We start from the raw sequence: 27,741 nt of genomic DNA on the forward strand, positions 1-27,741 counted from the left end.
GTAGACGGCTCAGTGTCAGGGGTGTGTTGCTTTGGCACAGAGTTATCAATGGAGTAGGGCAATGGTTGTGGACTCATCAGGGTTGATTTAGAAATGATTGATGTGTTTCAGAGGCATCCGAGATCATGAAAGACATTGGCTCGGCCATCCAACACCTGCATGCAATGAACATTGCCCACCGAGATGTCAAAGTAAGTGGGTATGCTGTTGAGCAAGAATGACCATCAAGTTTGATAACCTTTGATTTTCTTTATAGGTTGAGCGACAAGCATCCACTGGAGTGGCGGGCAGGCTGCACATTCGAGTATGAGGCTCAATTAATTCAATGTGCTCTGCCTTTGACTAATTGAAACGCCCTCTCACCCTTCACTCTGCATAGAACGGACAGCATTTATCCGCAATCTTTCAAACCTTTATTTCGGCTAAAAGCCATAAAAATACAAAAAAGATATCATGAAAAATAAAAACACTAGACTCATGCAAGCATATGACATAAAATCAATAAAAGCTATTTAATACGACTGCATTTTCAAAGCAGCACTTACGTAACAAACTTAAAATAAAATAAAAATAAAAACGTGCCACGAAATATGATGTAAAGTTAGTAATGGCCTCTTCCATTATTTGTGATTTCAAAATGAATCGATGTCTCTCAACCACACCTAACTCCATTCCTTAAAGTTAAAGCAGACATGTTGTGGCGTTGTTTCTAGTATATAGCACCTATTTTTGTGCTATCACACCTAACACCTGCCTCAGAACCCAGTTAGCTACTCGTATCCTGAATACAGAGAGGTAATAAAGTGTACTTACTCCAGTGAAGGAGTAGTCACACATTCACGAATGCACGCACGGAATCGCTGCCATCAAGTAGGCACACGCCTCCTGTTTGCGGTGTTTCCTCTTACAGTTAGTATCGGTATTATCAGAACAAACAGTCACCCCGATTACCAGCGCGCAAGTACTTTCCCGGTCTTCCGGCAGTTGTACCCTCCAGCTATCAAGCGGTGGTTTGGCTTCTGAAATAAGTTAAGATTTGTCTGATCTGGCGCTGTCGTTTCTTTCTTGTGGTTGGCCGCCCCGCCCTTAACTCACATAAAAGACTAAGAAAGAAACGGCTCTGGCTGTTCTGATCCTTTTGCTTCTTAAAGTTTTAAATCTGGAATTTGATATTCGATATTTTCTTTGTAACAATTAAATTTCCAGACACTTCGGTCTGTTTTTAAATTTTTGAAATGCAGTTCTTCCCCTTCTTCAATTCCCATCTTTGTCATTAATTTCTGTTTGTGTTTAGCTACTTGGGCTGAACCCCTTAGCAAAGTTTCCCTTACAATTGTTCCTACTCCCTGTTCAGTGATCTTGGGTCTAGCAGTGCCAGGGTTCGTCAGAGGACGGAGAGGCCTCTATGGCCACCAAGATGAGGAACCAAGGGATGTCCTAAGGGCACATTTGCAAAAAGTGATCGCACTTTGCTCGACTTCTTTTTTGTAAACAGACTTGGAATTTTCTGAGGGACCTATGTACTACTAGATCACTTTGCAAAATCACCCTTTTCAGCAGGTTTGCAGAATGACATTTCTAATTAATATTAATTATGCAGGTCACAATTGCCGACCCTCTGTTGTTAACCACAAGCCCCAGTATGGTGGACTGCAAGAGACCACAGACCACCATCCATGTTTGCATTTCTAAATGGAAAGTCTTTAATTTTTCTTTAAGCAGCCTATGTTCCTTAAAGGAACCAGTGTGCCTTTGAAATCTATGTTTCCTATTTGGCAAAACCTCAGGGGAAGTGGCTGGTGGTCCCTTGGATCACTCCTTACTCCTCTCTGAAGCTACCAACGCACATCATAAAGGGAAAAAGGACCCACAGGGACACCTTGCCCTTTGTGAATCAGTTACCCTTTCTTTTGAGGGGTAGTCAGGGCCGGATGTAGCGCTGGTGGTGCCCGGTGCGACAAGCATTTTTGGTGCCCCCACACCCCATAACTGTCTCCTCGGATTCTCTCAATACCACCAGCCAAGAGTGCCCCTCATCCCTCCGATCATAAGTTATTGCCAAAAACAGACCCCCACCCCTGAGGTCAGCGCTCCCTCCACAGGTCAGCCCCCAGTGTGACTGCACCAGTGGCACTGCCTTAAAGCCGACCCTTGGGGTAGGTGAAAGTTCAATATCAGAGCATTAAAATGTTGAGAGCTCCATTGGAGACAATGGTGTGTCTCAGGGCTAATAAAGATGTGTAGAGGCCTTCTGCGCCTACATTCCAATGTGGATCTTTATGTTTCTGCCTAATTTAGAACATTCCATTCTCAGTGGGTGTAATGTTCTAATATCGTTAAGCCCCTTCTGTCTCAAGCTATACCGGTTAAGGTCTCTCCCTTGTTTTCGGGCCTTGCCTGCGGCTGTCTAAATAGAAGACCAGCGAAGCTTGGTCTTCCATGGGACAGATTGTATTGATTGTGAGGGTGGATGTGAAGGAGGCTTACACCACATAGTCTGGGTATGGTGTCTGGGTAAACATTTCAGTGTCTTTCTGTTTAGTTGAATTCTCATCTTGTGGTGAGTGTTTATGTTTTGACATTTCGTTATGTGCACACAGAGTACATTTGTTTGCTCCTACGAAGGTCATTCCTTATGGATAAAAAACACACTGCATCTAATATTTGCACGTTCCTTATGCATCAGAGGCGGCTTTCTTCCTTTACAAATTTGTTGCTAAAGTTGGCTGGTGTTATTTGCATGTGCGCTCTCAGGAAAGCGTGCAATAATCTCTCAGGCATTGTCTCTTCTTCGAAGCAGTCCAATTTTGCAGTCTCTCTTCCTGTCTTTAACGTTCCATCTATCTGCACAGGAACGCTTGCAGTCTGTCTTCTGTTTGCACACTACATAGAGACCGTATTCTGTACCCCTTCAATGCTGATGACGGCCCCCAGCCGTCATGCAGTACGGTGGGTGTGTGCTGATGATGGCTGGGTGCCGTCATAAACCCTCCCACTCGCGATTCTGCCGCACAGGCGCAGAATCGCGGCCGCGCCAAAGGGGTTAAGAGAACCAAGAGCCAAACCCAGAGGGGACCAAGAAGATTAATAAGAAATAAGAAAATTTACTTACCCGTCTTTGTACTCTCCTACGTCTTTTTCTTCTTTCGCACGATGGCACTTAGTGGAGACCCAAGCAACCCTCTTCTGCCAATCCCTATGCTGGTTTCATGCTGTAGATGAGCAGTTTGAGAGCAGCACCAGGATTGGCTGGAACAGACTGCCTCCACTCTCCAGCAGGCAAAGAGAGCCTATGCCTGCTCTCCACCCTGCTGTCAGAGCTAGCTAGGTGGAGAGATTTACACTGCACATGTCAGGCTGGCCGTCGCAAGTGACTTGCGTTTTAATGGTCACTTTTGCTGCACTGGCAGCATTGTGGCGACACTCCTCTGCCCTAATGGGGGGGACCACTGCTGCTGTGCGCATACATATGCTTGCAATGCAGTGTTGTTTCTGTCATATAAGCATGTCGTAGCATTTACAGTGTTCTTAGCTCACTGCCTGCTTTCAGCACTACATTCAGGATAATGTAACAAAACTCTTCCATTGCACTGAAACTGAACGTTTATATTTTTGTTCCTTTCTCAGCCAGAGAACCTGCTCTATACGTCCCGGGAGAGCAATGCCGAGCTCAAAATCACCGACTTCGGCTTTGCTAAGGAGACAACCATGCACAACACCCTACAGACTCCATGCTACACACCCTACTATGTGGGTAGGTGCACATAGAAGAGCTATTTATGTAATCCTCTGATCTCTCGTATATGCCAAACATATGCATGACTTCTCTTTATATTGCTTTACCAAATGTGCCCCACCCCCATCCCTACTGCATGCCCTATTCCCTTAGTCTGTCCTCTTATCAGTGTTTTAAATCTGTGATCAGACTTCATCATGTTCCTTATTAAATTCCTACGGCTGTGACTCACACCTTTTCTGAGCAATCTTGTCCTCAGATCAGAAATGGGTACTGTAGAAACATTCATACATTCCTCAAGATTGTCTTCCAACTATGAATTTTTCCTTGCTGTACAACCATCCATGCGGACTCTGTGGTTTTCGGTGCTTTCATAACACTTGAAATCACATGTTCTGTCAGACGGCCATCCAAATATTAGCAGTGTCTCATCTTCTCCATACACCATCAGCTTCCTTTAAGATCCTTTCAACAAATTCCTGCTTGTGTTATTTGTTTTATGGTGGTTTAGAACAGTTGTGATCTGCCTCAACATTGCTGCATTTAAAACAAACTATTTTTATGACAAGATTTTAGGGGGTTGATGAGTAAAGAAGAGATATGCTTTTATAGTAGTAAATACCGTATTATTATTTGGGGTTTTCACAGGCAAATGACATGAATTAATAGCTCTGTTAATAGTGCATTGTTAGTTTTAACAGTAGTTTAGGCGAGACCCTTAGCAAATAAATGTCTAATTAAAAGTAATTATGTGAAGCCAAAATGAGCAGAGTATTGATACCAGTGGATTATGTATTTAGTAGGTCATGAATGATGTAATATGTGAGGTAATAAGCAGTGAATGATAGGAGTGCAAGTTGCGGTTAGTTTACTGAACCATAACTGGCAAATTTCAGTTGTTTTTAGTTTTTTTCTCCTAACCATCACTTCCTTTTAATTGTGTTTATTTTTCGTGAATTTCTGAGGTGCTTTTCAAACATAGGTTATGATATTCTCAGCAAAGCCAATCATAACTTCACTTTAACCTTTTTTTTCGTCAGTGAATTTCTGGGGTCTTTTCTACATCACCTTCTGTTTACTGTTAATCGTTACTGCATGGATGTCAGCTGTGCATAGTAGGGGCAAGCTATGTGCCCAGGCTGCTTGGAGGGCTGGACTGGGAACCAAAACCGGCCCCGGCAAAGTGCTCGCCGGCCCCCGTCCCCACTCGGGGGGGTTGGAGGTGCCGCCGAGCTCTTTGCCGGGGCCGGTTTTCGGCCGATTTTGCAGCTATGCTGCAAAAATGGCCCTGTAACAAAAACGGCCCGAGGGGCCCAAAACCGGCCCCCACCCGTGCGGCGCACCGGGGGATTGCCCGGTGCCCGCTATGGCCAGTCCTGGCCTGGCAGCTTGTGGGCGACAGTCCCTTCAACTCATGGCATTTAGCCATGTGAAGCAAGGGTTGCCTGCTCGGCATGACTTATGACTAGAACTTTTGTCCAACCCTTCAAGGTTCGCAAACCCCTGCTAACACAGCAGTCGGATTGGTTACAGGGCCTTTTTTTTTCTTTAAACATATGTTGATGTGTTATACCAAAGTCAAACATACATTTACTGTAAGATTTATTTTTCAATGGTTTCTGCAAGTTAAAAAAAAAACATTTATCACACCCAAGAGTCTCCTGTGTCCAACCCTTGGCAAAAATCCACATGAAATTTGGAAAATTATTATTATTATTAGCTAGTTTGTAAAGCGCCTGGTTACTCCAACGGAGTGTCCCCGCACTAGAACATCAAATGAAAACCCAGCGACAGCCCTGACCTGATCTTTAGTGTATTTAGTTTCTGTTCATATGCCAAGTTTTATGCAGATCAATCAATGGGGAGTAGTAACTTAGGCACCTTATTCCAGATCTGCACTAAGTTTGGCAGTCCCTTTCATGTTTGGCTTACTCTTGAAATACTGAGTTTCCAAAGTTATACCCAAATCAAAAATACACCATCTGTCAAGCTATCTCTGAAATGTAAGCTCTTCATGTCCCCACTGGAACACTTTTTAAAGGCTAATTTTCAACGCCTACTGAACAGATTGGCGCTAAGCCAATCAAAGATACTTCTCGAGTAAAGTTCTGCAAATATAAGTTTGCTGCAATTTCGTTCTGTTGTTTCCAATGTATTTTTGGGCATAGAATCCAGTGGGAGGTAAAATGATTGTTGTCACTTTTTATTACAATTCTCCCCTACTCCAATGGTTTTTGGGTTCCATTTGTTGGTTGTGCATGAAACTGGACAATAGAAATCTATTGAGGATGTACCTTTTTTGTGGAAATCTCTAAGCAAAATTGTCAAATGGTACAAAATGTATCAAGAATATAAAAAATACATATTTAATGAAAACTCTAACCTACTCACATGTAAATAGGAGCTATTAACACTGGTTTTGTATGTATATAAACAAGCATTGGAAATTCAATAGGTCTTGCATTTATTTGAGTTAGAGCCATCGGTATGGTAAATGACAATGTCTTTTCTTGTGTGTTATGAAGTGTATGTGTGTGGTGTGTAGTGGAAGTTTGTGGGTTGGGGAAGATTTGATTAGATAGTTGTGGATTTGTGTGGAGTGGATTTGTGTTGTGGAATTATGTGACATGGTGTTCTCTCGAATTATGTGGATACAATTTATGTGGTATTGAGTGTACTGGAATTATGTGGAGTGGGTTTGTGTGTTATGGAGTTTAAATATGTTCAGTGGTAGTTTGTGTTGTGGGGTGGCATGTAGTGGAGGTTAATTAGGTGGTGTGTTGTTGAATTTTGTGGCATGATGTGGAATTTTGTGGTGTGGATTTGATGTATGTGTAGTGTAATTATTTTGTTGATTTGATATATGAGTTTTGGTGTTGAATTATGTAGTGTGGACTGGAAATGTGTTTAGTTGAATTACGTGGTGTGGAACTGTGTGTATAGCTTTGCATTTTTGGTGATGAAAAAAACCAAATAGGTAGGAGCTTCGCTTTAGATCTGTGTCTTCGGGTTTAAAAAAAATAATGAAAAACTTATGTTTGGACGCATAAGGGGAGCATTTTTGGAACTCCTTGTCATTATGTTTATCGGCAGGATGGAGTATAAAAAGAGGCAAAAGGTGCCTCCTACCTGAGGAGAGAAGGTATTGGAAGAGTTACAACAGAGACAAAGAGAGGAGATCTTCAGCACAACCATGATGCCTCCTCAGAGTTGAACATAGATTGTGTTCCTGTGCATCCACTTCCAAATATAGCCCCAACACCATTATTAATCACTATGTGCCACAGTCCTTAATAGCATTGGCCCGTATTGAATAGTTAATGTTCCTGTGATGCAGCTAGGAGTTATGGCCCGCTTAGGGGCTTGGTACTGTAATAGATCAATGTTATGAAACAGAAAGTTCTTGCAGTAAATAGAAATTAAATGAAACATCTCTGTCAAAAATGGATCTATTTGGAAGCGCCATAAAGCTATTAAACATAGAATTGCATTGTGATGGATGCTGGCGGCAGAGTAAGCATTGGCAGGGTCAAGCTGCTCGCAAAGCTAGTGATCATATTCTGGCTTCATTCTTTTTTGTTAAACTTTATAAATAAATTATTGCAATGCAAAACAAACTGCTTGCTCAGCGTGTAACAGTCGAAAGACCAGATTTAAAAGGGTCAGTCAGTGGCAGCAAAATGGTTTTTTGATGGCGCTTGTGTTGGGATTTTGAATTGATTAGTGGCAACCCTCACCGGATTACCCCTTTAAAGTACCATAAAGGCACCTTGCAACATTGAGTTGAGTTTCTCAGAACCCCCACTTGCGCATGGTGTGAATGAATTCAAAAAATACACCCCCTCCCCCCCAGCTAATGGATGCAGGTGTTCTAAAGTTCAGGGAGACACCATGTCTGAAACAATGTAGGAGATCTGTGCTGCTTTACCCATGTGGTCAAACTTTGTTTAAATATGCCCAATAGTGGATGTCTGCTCATTTTTTGCGCCCCTTTCATCCCTGCCTCGATTCATCTGGGTAGAGGTGTAGTTTTAAAGTAATTTGCGAAAAATACATGAAGGGCCCTGCTCCATAGGTATTATCTTGTGAGAAGTTGATGCCCCCTTTGTCCATAAGAGCCTTTAAATGGGAGGGGTAGGTGTGACCGCCCCAGATAAACGGACAATCCAAATGGCAGAGCTTAGGCTGGGATGGGGGGTTGTCTAGTGACTAGAACGTGTAAATATCGGTGAGTGTTGCCCGCTATAAAACTCCCAAGGAAGTGATACTGAGCTCAAATGAACAGATCTTGAGTTGCAGGAAGTACGACCATTTGTTAAATTAAAGACAGCTGTTATAAAGAAAGGGGTGTGGTCTGCGATCCCATAATATAGACCTTAGAAGGTCCTTCTAGGGGTGCCCTGGAGTCAGCTGCTTGTTTTCATGTTAGCATTTGCACTATAAAGTAGCCAATGGTGTGGTCTTGGAAGTTTAATGATACTTAGTTCACGGAGATCGGAGGTGGTCTCTCCACCATGATGGCCTTCGCCCATTGTAGCCTAATTACGCTATTAAAAGTAGACATAGGTTGCTCCATTATTTTGTAAAGTTAATGTGACGTGAAAAGATTGTGTATGTTGACAATGTGGGCACAGTTTTGCTAAACAGGGTGGAGGGGTACTTTTCCTGCTCCCGTATTAGCTTACATTTGCAGCTCCACTTAAGAGATTGTCCACTGGTCTGATACTACTTTCTTTTGGAAATGCCAAGTGCTTGGCTCGCTTTCTGTGTGTGGATGTGATGGCAAAGTGAGACAGGCCCCTGACAGGCAGACGTGGTAGACAGTAACCTGCGCAATTTCTAAACGCAGGCGTGGCTCTTTAGACATGAGCCACTAGTGTCAGTCAATCAGTCATTAAAACATTATTTGGATTGTTACAACCATAAAAGTATACACTTTACATTTTGTAAAAAAAGTTTTTTTAAAGTTTGATTTATTGAGGTAAAGAAAAAGGGGGAGGGGAGGGGGGAGAAGAGTTACAATAAATGGATCAAGGAAATATACAATGTAATAACAATAATAATTTCATTAAAAAAAGTAAGCATTACAAGCATGAAAATTATGAGCATATCATTAGAATGGAAGACCATAAGTAAAACATAATACAGTAGGACTTAACGATGATAGGTAATCTAGTAATCAAGTAAAAAGAGCAAAACAGGTAATAAGCAATTCATGGAGGTTTGCGAACTTCAACTGTTTCAAATGCAGGAGAAGGATGAACGAGGGAAGAGGAAGAGAGGTATATTACCAAAGGGAGTCAAATCAGGTCCCGCTTTACAGCTAGGGAAATGGGGGATACATAATTAGTGTCTAAACGATGATTGAAACAGATTGCATTCCACCAGGACTGATAAGAAATATTTGCAGCTTGTTTCCAGTTAGAAGTAACAATGTGAAAGGCAATAGCAATGAAAAGATCGAGTAAAGGGTAGTGGTGGGAGATTGAGGGAGGTCTGAGGAAAGAGAGCCAAGAAAAACTAGTGAGGGTGAAAAGGGGACCTGAAAATGGAAAATCCTCTGAATCTGCCGCCAAACCAACTGCCAAAACTGGGAAGTAGACGGGCACTCAAACAACATATGTTTAAGGTCAGCAGAAGGGCAGGGACAGGACCAGCAGGTAGAAGGGGTGACTGGTAAAAAATGGGACAAAGTCAGTGGAGTGAATAAAGTTCTATGATAAACGAAAAATAAAGTTTGGGTGGTGTTAGCAGCTCTAGAGGTCTTATGAAGTTTAGTCCAAATTTTATCCCACAAAAGTACAGGCCAGGTCTGAGAAAGATCAAGCTCCCATGCAAGTTCAATGCGAGATTTCAACCTATCAGTAATGAAACGGAAAGAGTTATATAAAGCAGATGCAGAAGGAGATGCTTCTAACAAAAGGGAAGTAGGTCTGCGATCCAAAGGAATATTGTTGGAGGTGGAAAGGGATTGGAGATAGGAGAGCAAGACAGGTTGAAGAGAATTATATTGCGAACGGGCAGAAGCAGGTAAAGAGAAAATAGATTGAAGATCCTTGAAGGAGAGAGGCGCATTCTGAGAAAGTAATTGAGAGATCCAACATATTCCTCGGGAGTGCCAAGTTTTCCAATAAAAAGTACGATTACGGATTTTAAGATGATAGTTATTCCAAATTGGTTGCTCATGGGTGGATAGCAGGGAAGGAAAAGATGAAGTTAAGTAAGGAGAAAGAAGAGTGCGAGAATGTGAAAGAATAGGCGAGCGAAGACGAGTTAAAGAAGATGTGAAGGACAGGAATTCACGGAAGGTGAAAGGAGAGATGAAAGAGGATTCCATGCTGAGCCAGACAGGGGGGTAGTGAGGCAAAGTAGATGAAAACCAGCGAGTTGATTGTTTCATGGAAAAAGCACGGTGATAATGTTTAAAATCAGGAAAACGTACTCCAGATTGAGTCTTATCTTTCCGCAAAGTAGTAAGCGCTATTCGAGAACGCTTGCCATTCCATAAGAATTTTAATAATAAAGAGTCAATTTTCCTAAAGAAAGAAAGAGGAATGTGTAAAGGAAGCATGGAAAGAGTATACGGAGCAAGGGAGATAGCATCCTCTTTATAGAGTTGAGTCGACCCCACCAGGACAGAAAGAGTGGATGCCATCGATTGATAGCTGTGTCCATTTTCTTGAAAATATAGTCAAAATTGAACTTGAGAGTATCAGATAATAAAGGAGCAAACCAGACCCCTAAGTATTTGATTTTAGATGATTGCCAAGAAAACCCTGTAGAGGAAAAGAGATGTTTCTGACAGAGAGGATTCAGAGGTAAAATGTCACACTTGTCGGCATTTAGGCGGTAACCGGAAACTGTAGAGAAGGAAGAGACCTGTTTAAGGAAAGAGGGAATAGAAGTGGCAGGGTCGTAGCAATAAAAAAGAATATCATCGGCATAAACTGAAAGTTTGACTTGTTGGGAACCAAAATGAAAACCAGAGATAGAGTCATCTAAACGAATTTTGGTTAGAAAGGGTTCTAATGCTAAAACAAAAAGTAAGGGTGATAAAGGGCAACCTTGTCGAACTCCTCTGTGTAAGGAAAAATAATCAGAGGACATCCCATTTACAAAAATAGATGCTTGAGGGTCAGAATAAAGTAAAGATATAATAGAAATGAATTTAGAAGGAATACCAATCCAACGCAAAGCCTGAACATTAAAAATCCTTGGCAAAGGCAGTGAATTCAGAACAAAAGGAGGGTTCCAAAAGTAAAGCATTGTTAAACCGCCATGTGCCAGAGTGGGGAGAGAATGGGAGTAAGTCAAGGTCTACAAAAACTGGGGCATGATCGGAAAGTAAGATGGAGCCAATTTCAGAACGTATAGCGTGTTGGGACAAGGATTTGCTTAGGAATATATGATCAATGCGGGATTGGGATTGGTGGGGAGGGGAGAAAAAACTATATTCTCTAAGGTCGGGATTGCATAATCTCCAAATATCTACTAAAGCATTGTTTTGAAATGAGTTCACAAACTGTGTGTGCATTCTAGAAGGAACAAAAGTGACTTTTGAGTGTCGGTCGAGAAAGGGATCAACAACCTGATTACAGTCTCCTCCGAGAAGTATATAATCTCCAGAAAGGGAAGACAGCTTGGAAGAGATAGCGGGCCAGAAGGATCTATCGATCCCAGTGGGGGCATATACATTAAATAGAGTGAGTGGGATGTTATCAATAAGTAAGTTAACAATAAGCCAACGACCATCAGCATCACACTCATGGGTAATCGAGGAAACATTTAACTTTTTATGTAACAAAAGAACAACACAATTTTCCTAGACGTCGTAGGAGAACAAAGAACATTACCCACCCAAGAACGTTAAAGTTTCAAAGCCTCCGGTTCAGTAAGATGAGACTCTTGAAGTAGGGCAATATCAGTTTTTAGTCTCGCTAAATGTGATAGTACCCTTTGTCGTTTAATGGGATTGTTTAATCCCTTGACGTTCCATGTCGTTACACGGAACGAAACAATTTAGAAAAACAGTTGAGCGTAACATGCTCAGTAATGCATAAGAAATACAATGTAGAGAAAGGAAGAAGAGTGAGTAGGAAAAAAGAACAGAGAAAGGAGGAGGAGAGTAAATGAGAAGAGTTAAGGAACAGAAAAAGGTAAGGGAGAGAAAGGACAGATACGAGAATGAACAAGAAGACAGTGCATGTCCAAAAAGAACGACTGAATAACATACTTACGAAAACAGAAACGCAAACAAGGGTGGGGGTGGTGACACCGAGGGAAGACGACAAGAGCGACCAGAACGAACACCAGACCTCCATGACGAAAAATCGGATGGCAGCACTTGGATACAGTATGATAAAATAGAGTGAGGTAGGGAGGGGAATCATCTGAAAAATAGAAAAAACATAATAAGAAAATAGAAGAGCCAACGAAAAACATAAATGTCAGCAATTGAACAGTATGAAACATAGAGAGAAAGGACGATTATCATGGCGAACAAAGATGTGTCAAAACAGGAAGACATAAAAAGAAACATCAGAATCACAATATAATACAGTGAAATAGTCGGAACATTCTATCAGCCAGGTCTGGATAAATCCATAGCTTCTGGGCCAAGCTGTCGAAGAAAATCTTGTAGGACCGCAGGATCTTCATACGTGGTCGTTCGATCTTTATATGTAACTTTAAAGAGGCAAGGATGCAGGAGGCCATATCTAGCATTAATGGCTCGAAGCTGTGGTCTCATGTCCAAGAATCTCTCCCTCCTGTCAGCAGTGGCTTTTGAGACATCTTGAGAGAGATATAGACGATGACCTTCCCAAATGATTTGCTTCCTGAGCTTTGCAGCTGAAAGTACCTGAAGAAGGTCAGTGTATTGCAAAAATAACATAATGACACCTCTGGGCTTAGTAGCAATCTTGAGTCCAAGGCAATGAGCTCGTTGGATGTTGATTGAAGATAAAGCCGGAGCATCTAATATCTTAGCAAGAAAGGATTGGAAGAAGGTGGTGGGGTTATACCCTTCTGAAAGTTCCGGAAGGCCGTAAAGGCGAAGGTTGTTTCTACGATTTCTGTTCTCCAAATCCTCTGTGTGACGCTTAAGTAACAATATCTCCGCTTCCATTGATGAAATGTGGGAGCATGAGGACCGTAAAGAGTCTGTGGATTGTTCCAAGGATGAAACCCTCGAGTCTAAAGATGTCCATTTCTCCTGCATAGCCTGCATGTTTTTAATGGTAGCTTCCATAAAAGGCTTAAAAGCACGCAGCTCTTCCAAGATGAGATCCATAGAAGATGAAGATGAGGGGGAGGTGCTCCTTGGAGAAGGCGGATCCTTTTTCAGACGTTTAGAAGAGGTTAAGGAGGACGGCAGCTTGCCTCCAGCTTGAGCTTTAGGGACTGCTCCATGTGATGCATCAGATTTTGAAGGTGCGCCGTCCGCCATGTCGTAGGAAGGAGAATCTGAATCTGATCCAACAGAAATTTTGGGAGCAGTTGTGATCTTCAGAGTACGGAGCCTCCCCATGAAAACCCCAGCAAACAGAGAGTCTGTAAAGCCAAATGAGGTTAAAAAGGAATGACCTGTGAAGACAAAGCTGAAGTGCTGAAGATCCAATGCGAAGAGATTACATAGATGTCCGAAAAGAAATTGTGAAGAGGCAACCAGTCAGCAGTAAGCCTGTAGAAAGATATTAGAAACCTCTGACCTGCTTACATTGAAGAGAAGAATAATAGCAGGAGCCCACAAAGAAAGGAGCTCTGGGCGGCAAAAGCAACATTCTTGAAGAAAAAGTTCCAGCCAATGGAGAGGAGCACGTTGCAGCAGAAGAGGTATAGGAAAGCAGGCTTAACAATGCGGCAACCAGAATAATTGTAGTAAAGTAAGGCAGAAAAGTAATGAGTACAGAAGAGAAGGCTTCATTTTATGAGGGAGTCCAGTTAATAAGGAAGACTAAACAGCGCCTGAGGAAATTTACAGGTGATTGTTGAAGAGAAATGCAGAGGAAAAATCACCAAAACCCCATTTGGGCTCACCAAATTGTTGCAGAAGCAAGCAGGAGCTGTAGAAATCGAGCGAAGTTCCTCCGTGTGAATAAGCAGGCTGAGGATATTCAATGAAGGCAAAAAACGCGAGCAGCGCTCAAAATGACGGCCGCGAGCGTCGGAATCTGCATTTTCGAGCAGATTCGCGAAATGTGGAAGAAATCGGGAAACAATGAGGGTATTGGGTTCTCCTCACGTTCCGGTTTGCAGTGCTGTAGTCATTCCTGGAGAAAATTCATCCAGGCTGCCGAAATGTGAATAAATGCCCCATTTTGTAAAACTTTTAAAAAGCACATAACATAATACATTCATAGAAATGCGACACATGATCATTGCATGAAAGATAACACAGCTCCTTTAGGCACTAATCAAATATCTTCCTAAGAATATTGGAATCACAATAATTCATACATATATAGCCAAACCTTCCAAACACAAAATACATACATTACTGTTAAAAAATGCAGTCTAATTTTATATTTAAGGGAACTGCTTGCGCCTGTTACTCTGTACACTGGAGAAACACCCTAACTTTGCTCATGAATTTCCCCAAAGCACAGGCTATATCTAAGTTTGCCATTCCCACTAAAAGTTTAGCAGCTTGCATCCTATTCATAAACCTGTATTTTTTAAATATCTGGCATAAAATCTCCTTTCGTATATCTAAAACCATACTACAGTCTAATAAAATATGTACAATATCACAGGAGGTACCTAACATACAAATACAGTTACAATCACTATTTATCATGACATTTTTTACCCTATTGTTCACGTAACAGGGGTTTATTCTCATTCTCACTTTTAATACCTTACGTCTTAGACAGTAATTCCGTAGCCTGTCTATATAGGGATACGGTTGATCTTCTGAATCCCAAGCCTGGGTCATATTATGTAGTGTAGTTACTATATTCCCAATAGGCTCTGCACATTGGAATAACATATACTGTAGATTAGACGTAGGACTGAGGTCGACTAGGTCTCTATCGTATATATTGGACTTAATAGTGAGAGCCAGCTAGCTCAGAGGTCACAAGAAACTTTCTCGAATAAACAAGTAGGGATTAGTTTCTGCCAACCACATAAACATGACAACTTTGTTTCCCCAGGATAAGAAACGTATCTCTAGAGTCGCGGAAACAATAGATAGCTATTTTACCCAGTCAATAGTGCATGCTTCGTTTCACCAGAGGTGCTAAGAAAATAGAGAGACAGGCGTTTTCAATAAAAAGTATTTATTGAACAGTCTTCTTTCTCAAGCATAAGAAATGTACTGCTGCAATCGTAATACTGGTTATAAAGTACAAGGCATATAATACGAACAGTATTACAAAGTAGTACTGTAAAAGCATGATATGGTTTCTAAGCCATAAGTTGCCTTAAAATATTTAAAATACATACAGTGATAAAATAATGACTAAAAGTACTCAACTGGTGTACCTAACCTAAGTCTAGTACGAGGGAAGGAGTAAGTGAGGAGTAGCTTAAGTTTAGTATTTCTCTGCCAAGGATCTGTCCAAGAATTCTCCAAGGGTCTAATCAGCTCCGTACCTTGGATTTAGAATGAAGGAGGTCTTGTATCTCTCTCTCAGGACTCGATTTCCCAGCATCCCGCAAGGGTAGTCTGGAAACACTGGAGCTGGATTTCTCGACAAGAGAAAAGACAGCGTCTCTCAGTGCGTCAGCTGGAGGGTCGGCTTCCTTCAACACTTGCTGCTGCAGGGCGTCGGGCAAGTAGTTAGTCGATCTGCTCCAAACCACTGTGTGTTTGTCTGGGCAAATGTAGGCATATTTATACTTTGAAGGTGCCGAGTTTGATGTATGATTGGACTTAATAACATCACTCAAAGACCCAGTTCTGTGAAAACTCCATGATTTCCTAGATAAATTAGTATTCAGGCGAGGGGAAGTCCCTAGCTGCTGAAGGCGAGTTTCTCTAAGAAATCGTTGTTGATTCTCGGAACTTAGTGGAAGTAGCCATGCAGTATTTGGGCTGCATAGGCTCAGTCTAAATATGGTATTGATTCTTATGCTTATATAAGGAACGGATAATTTATACCTATATAAGGGCATGAATCGGGAAAATTACAATAGGGTCCTAGATTCATTTACAACACCCACTCCACGATAGTAAGTTCAATAAACTAAATGTATAAGCACTGAACATATCTAAGGCATGTGTTTATAATCCCACCCCAAAATTCATAAAATGCATTTGAAATGGTTGTACACGAAAAAATTGAGCATTTCTACTGTACGCATTTTAGGGAAAATGATGTCATTCTAAGCATAAAGTATCATATCTGAAATGCAAACTGAATGAACCATGTAATTTACATTTATGAAAATAGCTCTTAAATACAGAAAAAAGGTCGAGACTATTTCATAATATAACATAGCATGCCAATATTTATAGTAATGAGGACAAGGCCAAATATTTCCTCTAGGAAGTGTTCAAAAACAATTTCTTGTTCTCTAAGAATAGTTCTACTTTAAGCAGATTACTTTGTGCCAAAAAAGTTCAATGTTTTGGAGAGAAAAATTCAATTGGTTATGAAAAAATAGAGTTCCAAAGTTAGAAGTCCTTGTTTTGAAAAAATGAAGGCGGAATTTCAGAGTTCATGGAACGATGTGTGCATGAATCAAAAGTTATTCTCGGTGTCAGGAGAAAACATCAGATCATCTAGGCTGGCAATGAAATCGTCTACCACAGTAGGTGAAAGTGGAACTATTTCATCAAGTAGATCAAATGTACACAGATGAGGGGCACTGCCGTCAGCGCCAAGTGCCACGTTAGCAATGTTCATATCAGATGGTACCTGTGTGCCTGTTGTTCCTCGTATCTCACCCTCAGTTAGACTTACTGGTGAGACCTCAATGAATGCCGTCATCAGGATTGGTAGCCGTTGGGGACAACATGATGCATGAGTCGTTACCGGACCTAGCAAGGCGTCGACATCCGTTGGCAGGACTGATGGAAGTGTAAGACAAATGTCCAACACGCATTCCTCTCCGCAAAGCAGGCATCGTAGAACAGGTAAGATGCAATCTTGGCAGATTGGTCTGAATGATAGAAACCAAGTTATGTTCATATCTCTTAAATGAGCCAAGCCAAGAATCTGTGTAATTCTCTCATGATACCTCATGGCTAGATGGCATTGTTCCATGGTATTCTGGGTATCGCTGGTGACCGGACTTGCCATATCAGAGCAGAAGGAATAAAAATAGAATTCCTGCTACGAGTCCCAAAATGAGAGGCAGACCGCCGAACACAGAGTGCACGAAATTTGGAAAAATGCAGAGGACTGCTTCAAATGGTGTGAACAGTCCCGAAAAAATCTTCTTAAATACATGTGCGATGCCACTGGTATCAGACATGTTTAAGATTTGACTTAACAATTATGCGAAATGTACTGGGCAGTTTGTTGATGATAAGGTATGTATCTGCAGAAGTCCTTGCTACTTGCAGATCATACGTTTCTCTAAACGAGGTCAGTGGCACAGTCTTTTGCAAAAGAATTACTTTCATTCTGCTTAAAGTATCAATTCGCATAGAAGAGATATTCAGTGAAGGCCATAATGCCGTCCCACTGTCTGTCTTGCTCTTTCGATACAATACTTGCATACAACAAGTGACCCTGGATGGCACACTAACGACATAAAGTTTTCCTGGCAACATGTCACAACAGCTGTGATCATAGAGCATAACGTAGCTGTCATTGGATAGCTGCCTGAAAATGGTTCTATCACTGTGGAGGGTGTACTGTGCAGGTGGCAAGAGAGGTTATGTGCATAACCTTTGCAGGCTCCGTGTAAATTAATACCTTGGCACAGAAGTGTACCACTTAGTGAGTTCTTACAATTTTTACTACTAAGGAATACCTCCTTTCTCTTATTCCAACATTTGTGTGTGTAAGGTAAAGTCCAGGTCGACTTAATGTATTCTTTACCCACCCTTTCATACAGGCCAGCTGGTATATGCTGTAGACAATACTGAAATTGGAAAATCGTCACTGGTATCGTAATGGTGCCATGTATTATCCATTCAATTACAGATTCCTCAGAAACTGTCAATGGTAATCGTTCCAGTTTTTCAATGCTCAGCACCGTATAGTCTGCTCCTCTATGTGCCAAAGAGATTTGTTTATCTGTAAGGTTAAATACAGCAAACAATGACATTGTGTTGATTAGACGCCATGGCACGTAGCCTGAACGAAGATTTTGCAATGTCCAGCCTAACTGCATTATAGAACGTAATTGAGACTGGCCATGTTGTAACATTAGCAAGTCCTGTTCCATTATGTCAATTGCAGAGGATACAATGCTGTCCAACGAATATATTCTGGAGGACAGAGTCGTTAACCCATTGTCCACTACAGAGAGAGCTTTCTCTAAATGAATACAATCAATTTCTTGTATTCTTTCTGCAGTTTCCATTTGCATTATTTTCCAAGCTTCGTTGTACGCAGCGTATATACCTGCGTATATGAAACGTTTTTGACGTGGTTTGCGAGGCCCCATCAAGAAATCTCACAAATCATTGCCTTCTTTAAGTAAAGATAAGTGTTGTTTGATTTCTGGGAAGTGTGGATGTCTGTAGCCACTCAAGGCATAGTTTTCCTACACTGTATGTTGTTACTATCCCTGAATGTTGTCTCTGGGAATATCTAGGATCTGGCCTGTTCATTCTTAACCCCTGTGTTTTGTTCAGGAATCTATCATGACAGTTATTAGTGTCTGTGGGCCAGACTAACCATTATTTCCAATCAGGATTAGTTCTGTTGTGTGTTAAAATATATGGTACGTCTACCTCCTTTTCTGTAGTATCATTACTCTCAGATGTTGGTTTGGGTATAGACGGTTTATTTAAATCTTTTATCTTAGCCAAGTCAAGACAAGAAGTCTGTTGAACAGTGTCTTTTAAAAACATTATTTGTTCTGGTATAATGCAGGCTCTGAATAATTCTTCTAAACCTTGCACCTGCCAGTCTTTCGTTCCCCAGACAGTTTATGTCTCAATGTTGTCTTTCCAAAAGTCGAAACCTAATGTAGACAGCTGAGCATAAAAGTTTGCAGAATAAATTTGTTTAGTATTGGTCAACATTGTTTTCATTCCTGTCTTATTTACATTTTTGAGATAAAACGTTTCTGGATTTCTCATATTAAACCCTGAGTAGTACGGAAGTTTTTCATACATTTTTTTTGTACTGCCCTTTGTCGGCGTTGGACAATGTTCCCATTGATTATATGTAAAAAGATTCCTTGGGCTTGCAGATTTATGCAAATATTGGTGACCATAATGATTAAAACAATACATTTGTTCATAATCTGATGACCCTTCTAGGTAGTCATGTTCTGTAAATTTTGCAGACATTTCTAAATCTGACATCATATTATTAATAGTCTCAAAGTCCCAATCATCAGAAAATTTGCTGGGTGATACAAAGTCACTCAAAGAAACCTTGAACTGGTGTAGAATCTTCAGCAGCTCCACCGGGCCATAGATGTCATAATCTTGTTCTGTCCCATGCTATACCACCAGGTATAGGAACGGCTGTGATTTTTACTGATGACAGGTCTCTTTTTTCACGATGAGGTGATTTGTGAGGTTTTAGGACCAAGTTGATTTTCTGACTTGCTGTGTCCATTGTACTGTATTTTCCATCCATCATTTTTCCCAAGCTTAAAACCAGAATGAGCCAGAGCAGGAGGAAAAGTACACCTAACACAATCCAAAATTCAATCCATGGTGAAACCAGATATGTTTTTTCAAGAAAGAGTTCTGTTATTTTTTCTTTGAAAGTTTTGTTTGCTGGCGTTTCTTCAGGTTCACTGGGATCCTCAGAGAAGGTATCAAAGTTGATCAGATAGCCAGAGGCAGTTCTATCAATTGTTGGAATTGCATCAGGATTGTTATTAATCTTTGGAGTTGCTTCTTCCTTTGTCATATTGGTATAGTCCGAGGCTACATCATTGGAGACAGGTGTTTCTTGACAAACTGTTATTTGGGTCTTAAGAGTCGCGATTTCCATGGCTTTGTTACATAGTCCTTCTTTTCTTACTGCAGGTTTATCAAAGGTGATAAGTCTTTCAGTTTGAAACTCTTGGATAGTAGCAAGATTTGGTCTTCTACTACATATTGGGAGTCTACTGGGCCTACTACTTATTATTGGCCACATGTTGTGGTTTGACCAGGTCGATGGACACAACTCTGTTCTCCCTTTTACCAGCAAAGGGGGGGGGTAGTACTACTGATCTTGTTCCTTGGATTGCCAAGACAGGTATTGCTTTTCTGTAAGAAGGCCCAAATTCCTTCTTTGCCACAATCTTTTCCCTGACTAGATCCCCAATCTTTGGAATCCAGACAGGTCTTGCTGGGACAGGTGGTTTTTCTTCAGTGGTTGTTGGCTTCTGTATCATGTTACTCAGACTTCTTCTTGTTTCATTTAAGTCCTGTAAAACAGCCAAATGATCTTTGACATCAAAGGGTTTTTGTTCCACCACTGAAGTTTGACAATCGAGGTCTTCGATTATCATTCTAGTACCAAACAGTAATTCATATGGAGTGATTCCGCCCAGAGAATTTCTTGGCAGATTGTTAAGACTACGTTGGACACTTATAAGATGTTTGACCCATCCATCACCCAAACCTAATACCTTAGCTATTATGGATTGCTTTATGTCACAGTTTTTTCTTTCCACTACCGCATTACCCTCAGAATGGAAGGGACTAGAATACCGCAATGCAACGCCCAAGCTAGCCATGGCCTCTCTGTAAGCTCGAGAGCTAAACGCAGGACCCTGGTCAGAATGTAGCATGCGATTGCGAATGTGCCGATAAAGACTCGCCAATCCTTTATAACAGTTCTGGCGTCAGCCGAGCGCTGGGGCCACATCCAAATAAATGTTGTCCTAGTAGTTGTGGGACCGCATCTGTCCAAGGTGACGTCTGCATGTAGATAGTCTAATGCTGTCTAACAAAGGTATCTGAACTGGGCTGGCTACACTGTAGTCAGGTATCTGGTGGTTGTCAAAGCTATGATATCTGTAACAGGTATCACAGTTTATTCCAAATTGGTAAACTTGGATGCTTATTCCTGGCCACCAGTAATGTAATGTAAGATAGCATTTGTACCGCGCAGCAGTCATTCCAAGGAGCATCAAGGTGCAAAATACTGATCCAGAGATGTAGGAAACAGAGATGTAGGAAACAGGTAGGGCAGTACATCTCTTCTAATTCTATTAGAGATTCTAAGATACCGTGATGTCTCAGACCCTCTCCCATGTGTGCTTTGTGTACCAAAGCAGCTCTCTGGTTCCTGTTTGGAATTACTCTGTCCCCCACTCCAGGGATTCGAGCAAAAGGAACGGAGTTTGCATCAATGTATGTATTACCAAGTGGATAGTTTAGAGGTAATGCTGCATAATTGCCTTCCATTGAGGTTTTTACTGCTAATAACGTTTCACCGTCTATTACTCTTTTTGAGAGAGCGATTGTAACTACAGAAGCCGTTTGCACAGCTGCCTTTGCGGCTTCATCAGCCAATGAATTCCCTACAAGGTGAACGCCATCACGCTGATGACTCAGTGTATGAATCATGTGAGTCTTTTGTAGTTCTTTCTTTAAAAGAACTATGTGTTCCCAAAGCATTTTATGCTTAATTGTGCCACCTTTTGAAATTTTTTAACAGTTTTTAACGCAGTTCTGCAAATTTTCGTTGTAGATTCAATGCAGAAATACGAATCACACACTATTAGTGTGGGGAATTTGCGATCATTATTTTCAATCGCCATCTTGAAAGCCTGTAGTTCAGCTCGCTGAGCTTTACAGTCTCCGAGTGATTGAGTTTTAGTGACCATAGGTCTAAATTTACCTTTGCGCCAGCGACCTTTAACAATCGCGCACGCAGCACTATAGCCTTGTTTACCCCCAATTGCCGGCTGTGCTGATCCGTCCGTATAGATTATACAGCCGTAATGTTCTAGAGGCAGAATCTCGGTCGGCAGAGGACATTCGTATTTGTATTGTAGGAATTCTTGTGTTTTCAAGCATGGATAAAAGACGTATTCAACGTCTGTGGCAGCAAGATAGTTAACCCATTGTATCCATCTCGGATATAAAGCTTTTGCATTTGGAATGCGTGCTTTCGTCACTGCCTCTAAGGCAGGTACAGGTGTAACGATCATTATTTGTTTTCCCTGTGCGAGAGCTCTCTCTTTTGCTACTGCAGTTTGAGCCGCTGTCAGAATTGTTTCTGTAGAAGTGAATTTTACTTTAGCTTCTGTGTACAAGTGTGATTTGTATGCTATTGGTACCTTTTCACCTTCATTAAAGGTCAGGTATGTGAATCTGCATCTCCGTGGAATGACTTGGATCACAAGATTACGCATATTGTCGCATGTTCTAACTGTGTTTTTGCTAACATGTCTGTTTGCACTGAACGCAAAATTTCTGTATGGTTTTGAGTACAATTGGTTGGTTGGAAATCAGGTTTGAATAATTCGTAGAGAGGTTTAACCCTTTCTGCGTAATTCAGAACATAAGTTCTTTCAAAAGTCAGGAAACCTAGAATTGACTGTAAGTTTTTCAGCGTCTTTGGAGGTTGGAGCAGCGCATATTTCTCAAGAAAGTTGGCTGCCAGGCTTTTCCTTCACTTGATAACTCGTAGCCTAAAAATAGGACGTTGAGGTGGGCAATTCGTGATTTCTTAAAATTGAATTTATACCCCTCAGATGCAAACCCAAGTATTATGGTGTTCACTCTTTTCAAGTGCACGTCCAAGTCGTCGTCTGTAAGATAGATGTCATCAACATAAGATAATGCCTCATCAGCGTACGTTTGTAGTAACTCTGTTACTCTGGCTGAAAATAACCCTGGACTATTCGTGAATCCCTGGGGGGGACAGCAAAATTGTCGCTGTGTCCCCATAATTGAGAAATCGTTCAAACCCCTTCTTTCAGGTGCAATGTTTTGAGAGAAAAACCCATTCGAAATATCTAAAGTGGTTTTATATTTTTTCCGCACTATGTTATTCATCAATGCTGCACTGTGTGCATTTTGTACTGCAAATGTTTTGCAACAGGAGTTTAAATGTCTGTAATCCAAAACTAGACGATATGAATTGTCTGGGTTGGAGACAGGAAACAAAGGATTGTTCATTGACGAGGTGCATGTTTCAATCACCCCTTGGTATTCAAGTTGAATTAATATCTCCCTGACCTGTTTTTTAGCCTCTTGCTTAACTTGATACTGCCTCTGAGCAGTAGGTTAAGTTTTTAACTGGATTTTATGGTAAGGAGAATCCTCATCCCATCCTGCGTGATTTTTATATAGTGCTGGAGCCTGGGCCACAGCCCATTTTCTGGCATATGTGTATTTTTTGTGAATTGGAATATGATTTGAGAAGGCTGGAATAATTATCTCTTCGCCATGTGGGCACTCCCTGACAAATTCAGGTGGCCAGTCTTGTTCAGCTAGAAGGATGTCAAAGCCCTTAGAGAGCTTCTCGCAAAAGAGGGCTCTTATTTTCTTAGTTATGTCCCCCTCCGTCCGGAGTGTTACTTCATATAACTTGTGGGGTACACTAACCCTGGTGTCTGCAGTTTCAACTTGAATGCATTCATTCAAGTCCACTGTCTCCAGATGATCCATCAGGATCCTGCGAACTATGGTGACTTCTGCTGCGCTGTCTAGCATTATCTGAGACCACTCCCCGTTCTTGAGTTGTAACCTCAAGATCATCTGCATGTTTTATTTTTATGCTTGCTACCTTCTTTTTGGTGAATTGAGTTTTTTTATTTTTTGGAACGTGCTGTTCTTCTTTGGACTTCACACGTTCCCCTTTCTGTTCTGATCGTCCTCTCCTCTCGGATTTCTGCAAGGAAGTCTGAAAGGTACGAGAGGAACGTGTATCAGTATCTTGATATCTATCAGATTTTCTTAAAGTATCCCTATTTCTAAGGTTATACCTTTTTTCAGAGGGCATGTAGTGTAGTTCCTATATTCCCAATAGGCTTTGCGCGTTGGAATAACATATACTATGGATTAGACGTAGGACTGAGATCGACTAGGTCTCTATCGTATATATTAGACTTAATAGTGAGTGCCAGCTAGCTCAGAGGTCACTAGAAACTTTCTCGAATAAACAAGAAGGGATTCGTTTCTGACAACCGCACAAACATGACAACTTTGTTTCCCCAGGATAAGAAACGTATCTCTAGAGTCGCGTAAACAATAGATAGCTATTTTACTCAGTCAATCGTGCATGCTTTGTTTCACCAGAGGTGCTGAGAAAATAGAGAGACAGGCGTTTTCAATAAAAAGTATTTCTTGAACAGTCTTCTTTCACAAGCATAAGAAATGTACTGCTACAATCGTAATACTGGTTATAAAGTACAAGGCATATAATACGAACAGTATTATAAAGTAGTACTGTAAAAGCATGATATGGTTTCTAAGCCATAAGTTGCCTTAAAACATTTAAAATACATACAGTGATAAAATAATGACTAAAAGTACTCAACTGGTACTTCTAAAATACGCCTACCCCGGTGTACCTAACCTAAGTCTAGTACGAGGGAAGGAGTAAGTGAGGAGTAGCTTAAGTTTAGTATTTCTCTGCCAAGGATCTATCCAAGAATTCTCTAAGGGTCTAATCAGCTCCGTACTTTGGTTTTAGAATGTAGGAGGTCTTGTATCTCTCTCTCAGGACTCGATTTCCCAGCAACCCGCAAGGATAGGTTGGAAACACTGGAGCTGGATTTCTCGGCAAGAGAAAAGACAGCGTCTCTCAGTGCGTCAGCTGGAGGGTTGGCTTCTTTCGGCACTTGCTGCTGCAGGGCGTCGGGCAAGTTGTTAGTCGATCTGCTCCAAACCACTGTGTGTTTGTCTGGGCAAATGTAGGCATATTTATACTTTGAAGGTGCCGAGTTTGATGTATGATTGGACTTAATAACGTCACTCAAAGACCCAGTTCTGTGAAAACTCCATGATTTCCTAGATAAATTAGTATTCAGGCGAGGGGAAGTCCCTAGCTGCTGAAGGCGGGTTTCCCTAAGAAATCGTTGTTGATTCTCGGAACTTAGTGGAAGTAGCCATGCCGTATTTGGGCTGCATAGGCTCAGTCAAAATATGGTAATGATTCTTATGCCTATATAAGGATCAGATAATTTATACCTATATAAGGGCATGAATCGGGAAAATTACACTAGGGTCCTAGATTCATTTACAACAATGAGACACCAATGTTTTCCGCAAGAGATACTCTCGATCACATATACGGGGCATGTTGGCTCCCAGAGTCCTTAGTTCTTTTTTGCCTATTATGGCGTGTCCTAACTGCGGGCATAGTTCTAATCCCAGCACTCCATATGCTTCTCTTAATGAGGCTCTTGTTTCTTTCACCCAGGATAACTCACTAAAGGCAATTTCACCTCTACACCACTGGGATTTTTTTGGGGACGCAGATACATGGGGTAGAGGAGGGAGCGTTAAGGCATGAGCTGCCAAGGTTTCAGTCTTGATGTGGGATCAGCACCCTGTGATCCTGGCCAAATCACGTAATTTCCTGGTGTGTATAGAAAAAGGAATATGTCCTCATACAATATAAGTGCCGCTTATGTAAGGCGTTCGAGTATCTCTGAGTCGAGTTCATGCTAAAGAACAATGCAGAAATAAACAAGCCGACAAGGAGGAGAGAGATTGCATCTGATGTGGTCTGTGGCGGATTGTGTTTTGGTAAGAAATGCTTCTGTGTTTGAAAGGCTGCTTTGTAGGGAGCTGAGCAGTAGCAATAAGTTGAATGTGGACGTATTCTGGCCGGACAGCAGCACGCTATAACCTGGTGCAGAGTGTTGTTGTCATCAGTGTTGCCCTGAAGAGCAAGCCCACTTTGCAATTCCGTGCAGGGGTCCCTCTGCCAGCCCTTTCTAATTAGCACCACCAAAACAGCCACTGCATTGTAGAGAGCTGAGAAGGAAGTTGAATGTGGACGCATAATGGCGGTCTGCAGCACGCTCTTACCTGGGCCAGAGTAAGGGCTGCGTTGTAGGAAACTGAATGTGGATGCATTGTGGCAGCCAGCAGCATGCTCTCACCCAGCCAGAGTCCGTGCTGGTAAGAGCCGTGGGGTGGTGGGGCCTGGTGAGGGGGGATTTCGACGAACGATGATGAGAGAAAATGAAAAAAATATATTTTTTTTGTCATCGTCCATTTAAATCCCCCTCACCTTGCCCCACTGCTCTTACCTGCACGGGCCGTGGCTGATCTAACCTGTTGCAAAGTAAGGGCTGTGTTGTAGGAAGCTGAATGTGGCTGCATCGTGGTGACCACCAGCATGCCCTCATCTGGTGTAGAGTGTCTGTTGCAGCAGCGTTGTTCTGAGGAGTTAGCCCACGTTGCCGTTTCCTGCAGTGGTCCCTCTGCCCGCCCTCTCCAACTAGCGCTGCCCTAACAGCCACCTCGCAAAACGAAATTGGCATGCAGTGCTGCTCACATTACACATATATTTTTTTTTAAAAGAGTTGGGCGAGCCGCACATATGAAAATAAAGCCACTCAGCCGCCGCTGCTTAAGAAACACATAATATTTTTTAAGAAAGAGTTGGGCGATCTGCACATGTCAAAATAAAGGCGCACGATTGCTACTGTTAAAAACTAAGCCGACTTAAAAAATAAAAGTGATAACATTCAGACGCTATGGAGCTGGGAGGGAGCGTCTTTAAAAGATAAAGCGTGGCATGCACAATCAGGTGCCACGCTGAGCCAGGAAAACCTGTGGAAGTGGGAGAAAGTGTGGTGCCTGCAACAACAACAGCTAGGAGAAAGTAATTAAGGAAATAGTGTTTACAATGTGCAAATACCACATTCTACGTAACAACACATGCAACAGGGCCAGGCCTTATGGGAGGTTACAACAGGAGAAAAGGTGGTACTAAGGAGGGACTACTAAACAATTTGACAAATGGAAAAACAACATTTCGAAAAGACAGAGGAGCCAATAAAAAACATGGGCGGTAAATTAGCAGAGCTTAAAGCCCATATTCAGAATACAGCATATCTAGAAGGAGTGCTAAAAAGCAGGAAAGTAAGAGAGGGGAAAAACGGGCCACAGTAATCTTTTGTGTATGTTTAATGTGGCTTATACAGGATGAATCAGAGGAACCCAGCATGAGAAAAGGTGACAAACAAAGGTTAGAAATAAAAATGGGGTCACGCTGCGTGAAATAAAATATATACTTTTTCTGGAATCTGAGAGGCAACTAGACCAATATACAATGGGTGTACAGCAAAATTGCCAAGTACAAACAGAGTGAATCGAGAGATATGCTATCTTTGATTGTTTGATCCGTTATTTCAAGTTCATTAAAAAGAGGAAAACTTCAATAAAGCCAACGCATTTCGCCCATATCTGGGCTTCTACAGGGCTGCAATATATATACAAATATGACTTACATTAATCCTTTTATTCTTGCAAGTCATAACAACATTTAAATATACATTTTATATAAATACAGTTAATTAATTAAAAACAGATTAGACTAGGCATTAATAAATCAAAAATCAGAAACATTTGATCATTTACAACACATATTGATGAACATACATTATACAGTTGAAGAACTCATATGAATCAACTGTTTTTCTTATTAATTCATTAGAACACAGCATCCATCAATTGGTATAAATGCAGTTTTATCAGAAACTGAGTACACACCAGGAAAAACTGCAATTAACAGTGTTTATGAACTGGAAATAATACCCGGTGATCTGAGCAAAAGCCAGCAACATTTTAATCTCACTGATATAGTATTGCTTGATGTAATTAGAGGTTTTACACTCTCTAAGTCTAATGGAAAAAACCTTTCGCACATACCAACCCAGTATCCGCTCAGTATCTGTCTGTGACTGTAGATCCATCTTACTGGTTAGGGCTAGAATATTATGATGTGGTTGAATAT

At 41.4% G+C, this 27,741-nt stretch overlaps 1 protein-coding gene across 1 annotated transcript in view; it reads left to right on the forward strand.

Annotated features, from left to right (window-relative positions):
* The window catches only part of MAPKAPK3 (MAPK activated protein kinase 3), a 282,502-nt gene that overhangs the window by 185,696 nt on the left and 69,065 nt on the right, over positions 1-27,741 (forward strand). The window contains exons 6-7 of the mRNA XM_086938816.1: positions 112-191; positions 3,628-3,754. Coding sequence (XP_086794942.1) covers positions 112-191; positions 3,628-3,754 — 207 coding nt within the window. The remainder of the gene's footprint in view (positions 1-111; positions 192-3,627; positions 3,755-27,741) is intronic.

Source organism: Lissotriton vulgaris, chromosome 9 (assembly GCF_964263255.1).
Source record: "Lissotriton vulgaris chromosome 9, aLisVul1.2, whole genome shotgun sequence".
NCBI lineage: Eukaryota > Metazoa > Chordata > Amphibia > Caudata > Salamandridae > Lissotriton > Lissotriton vulgaris.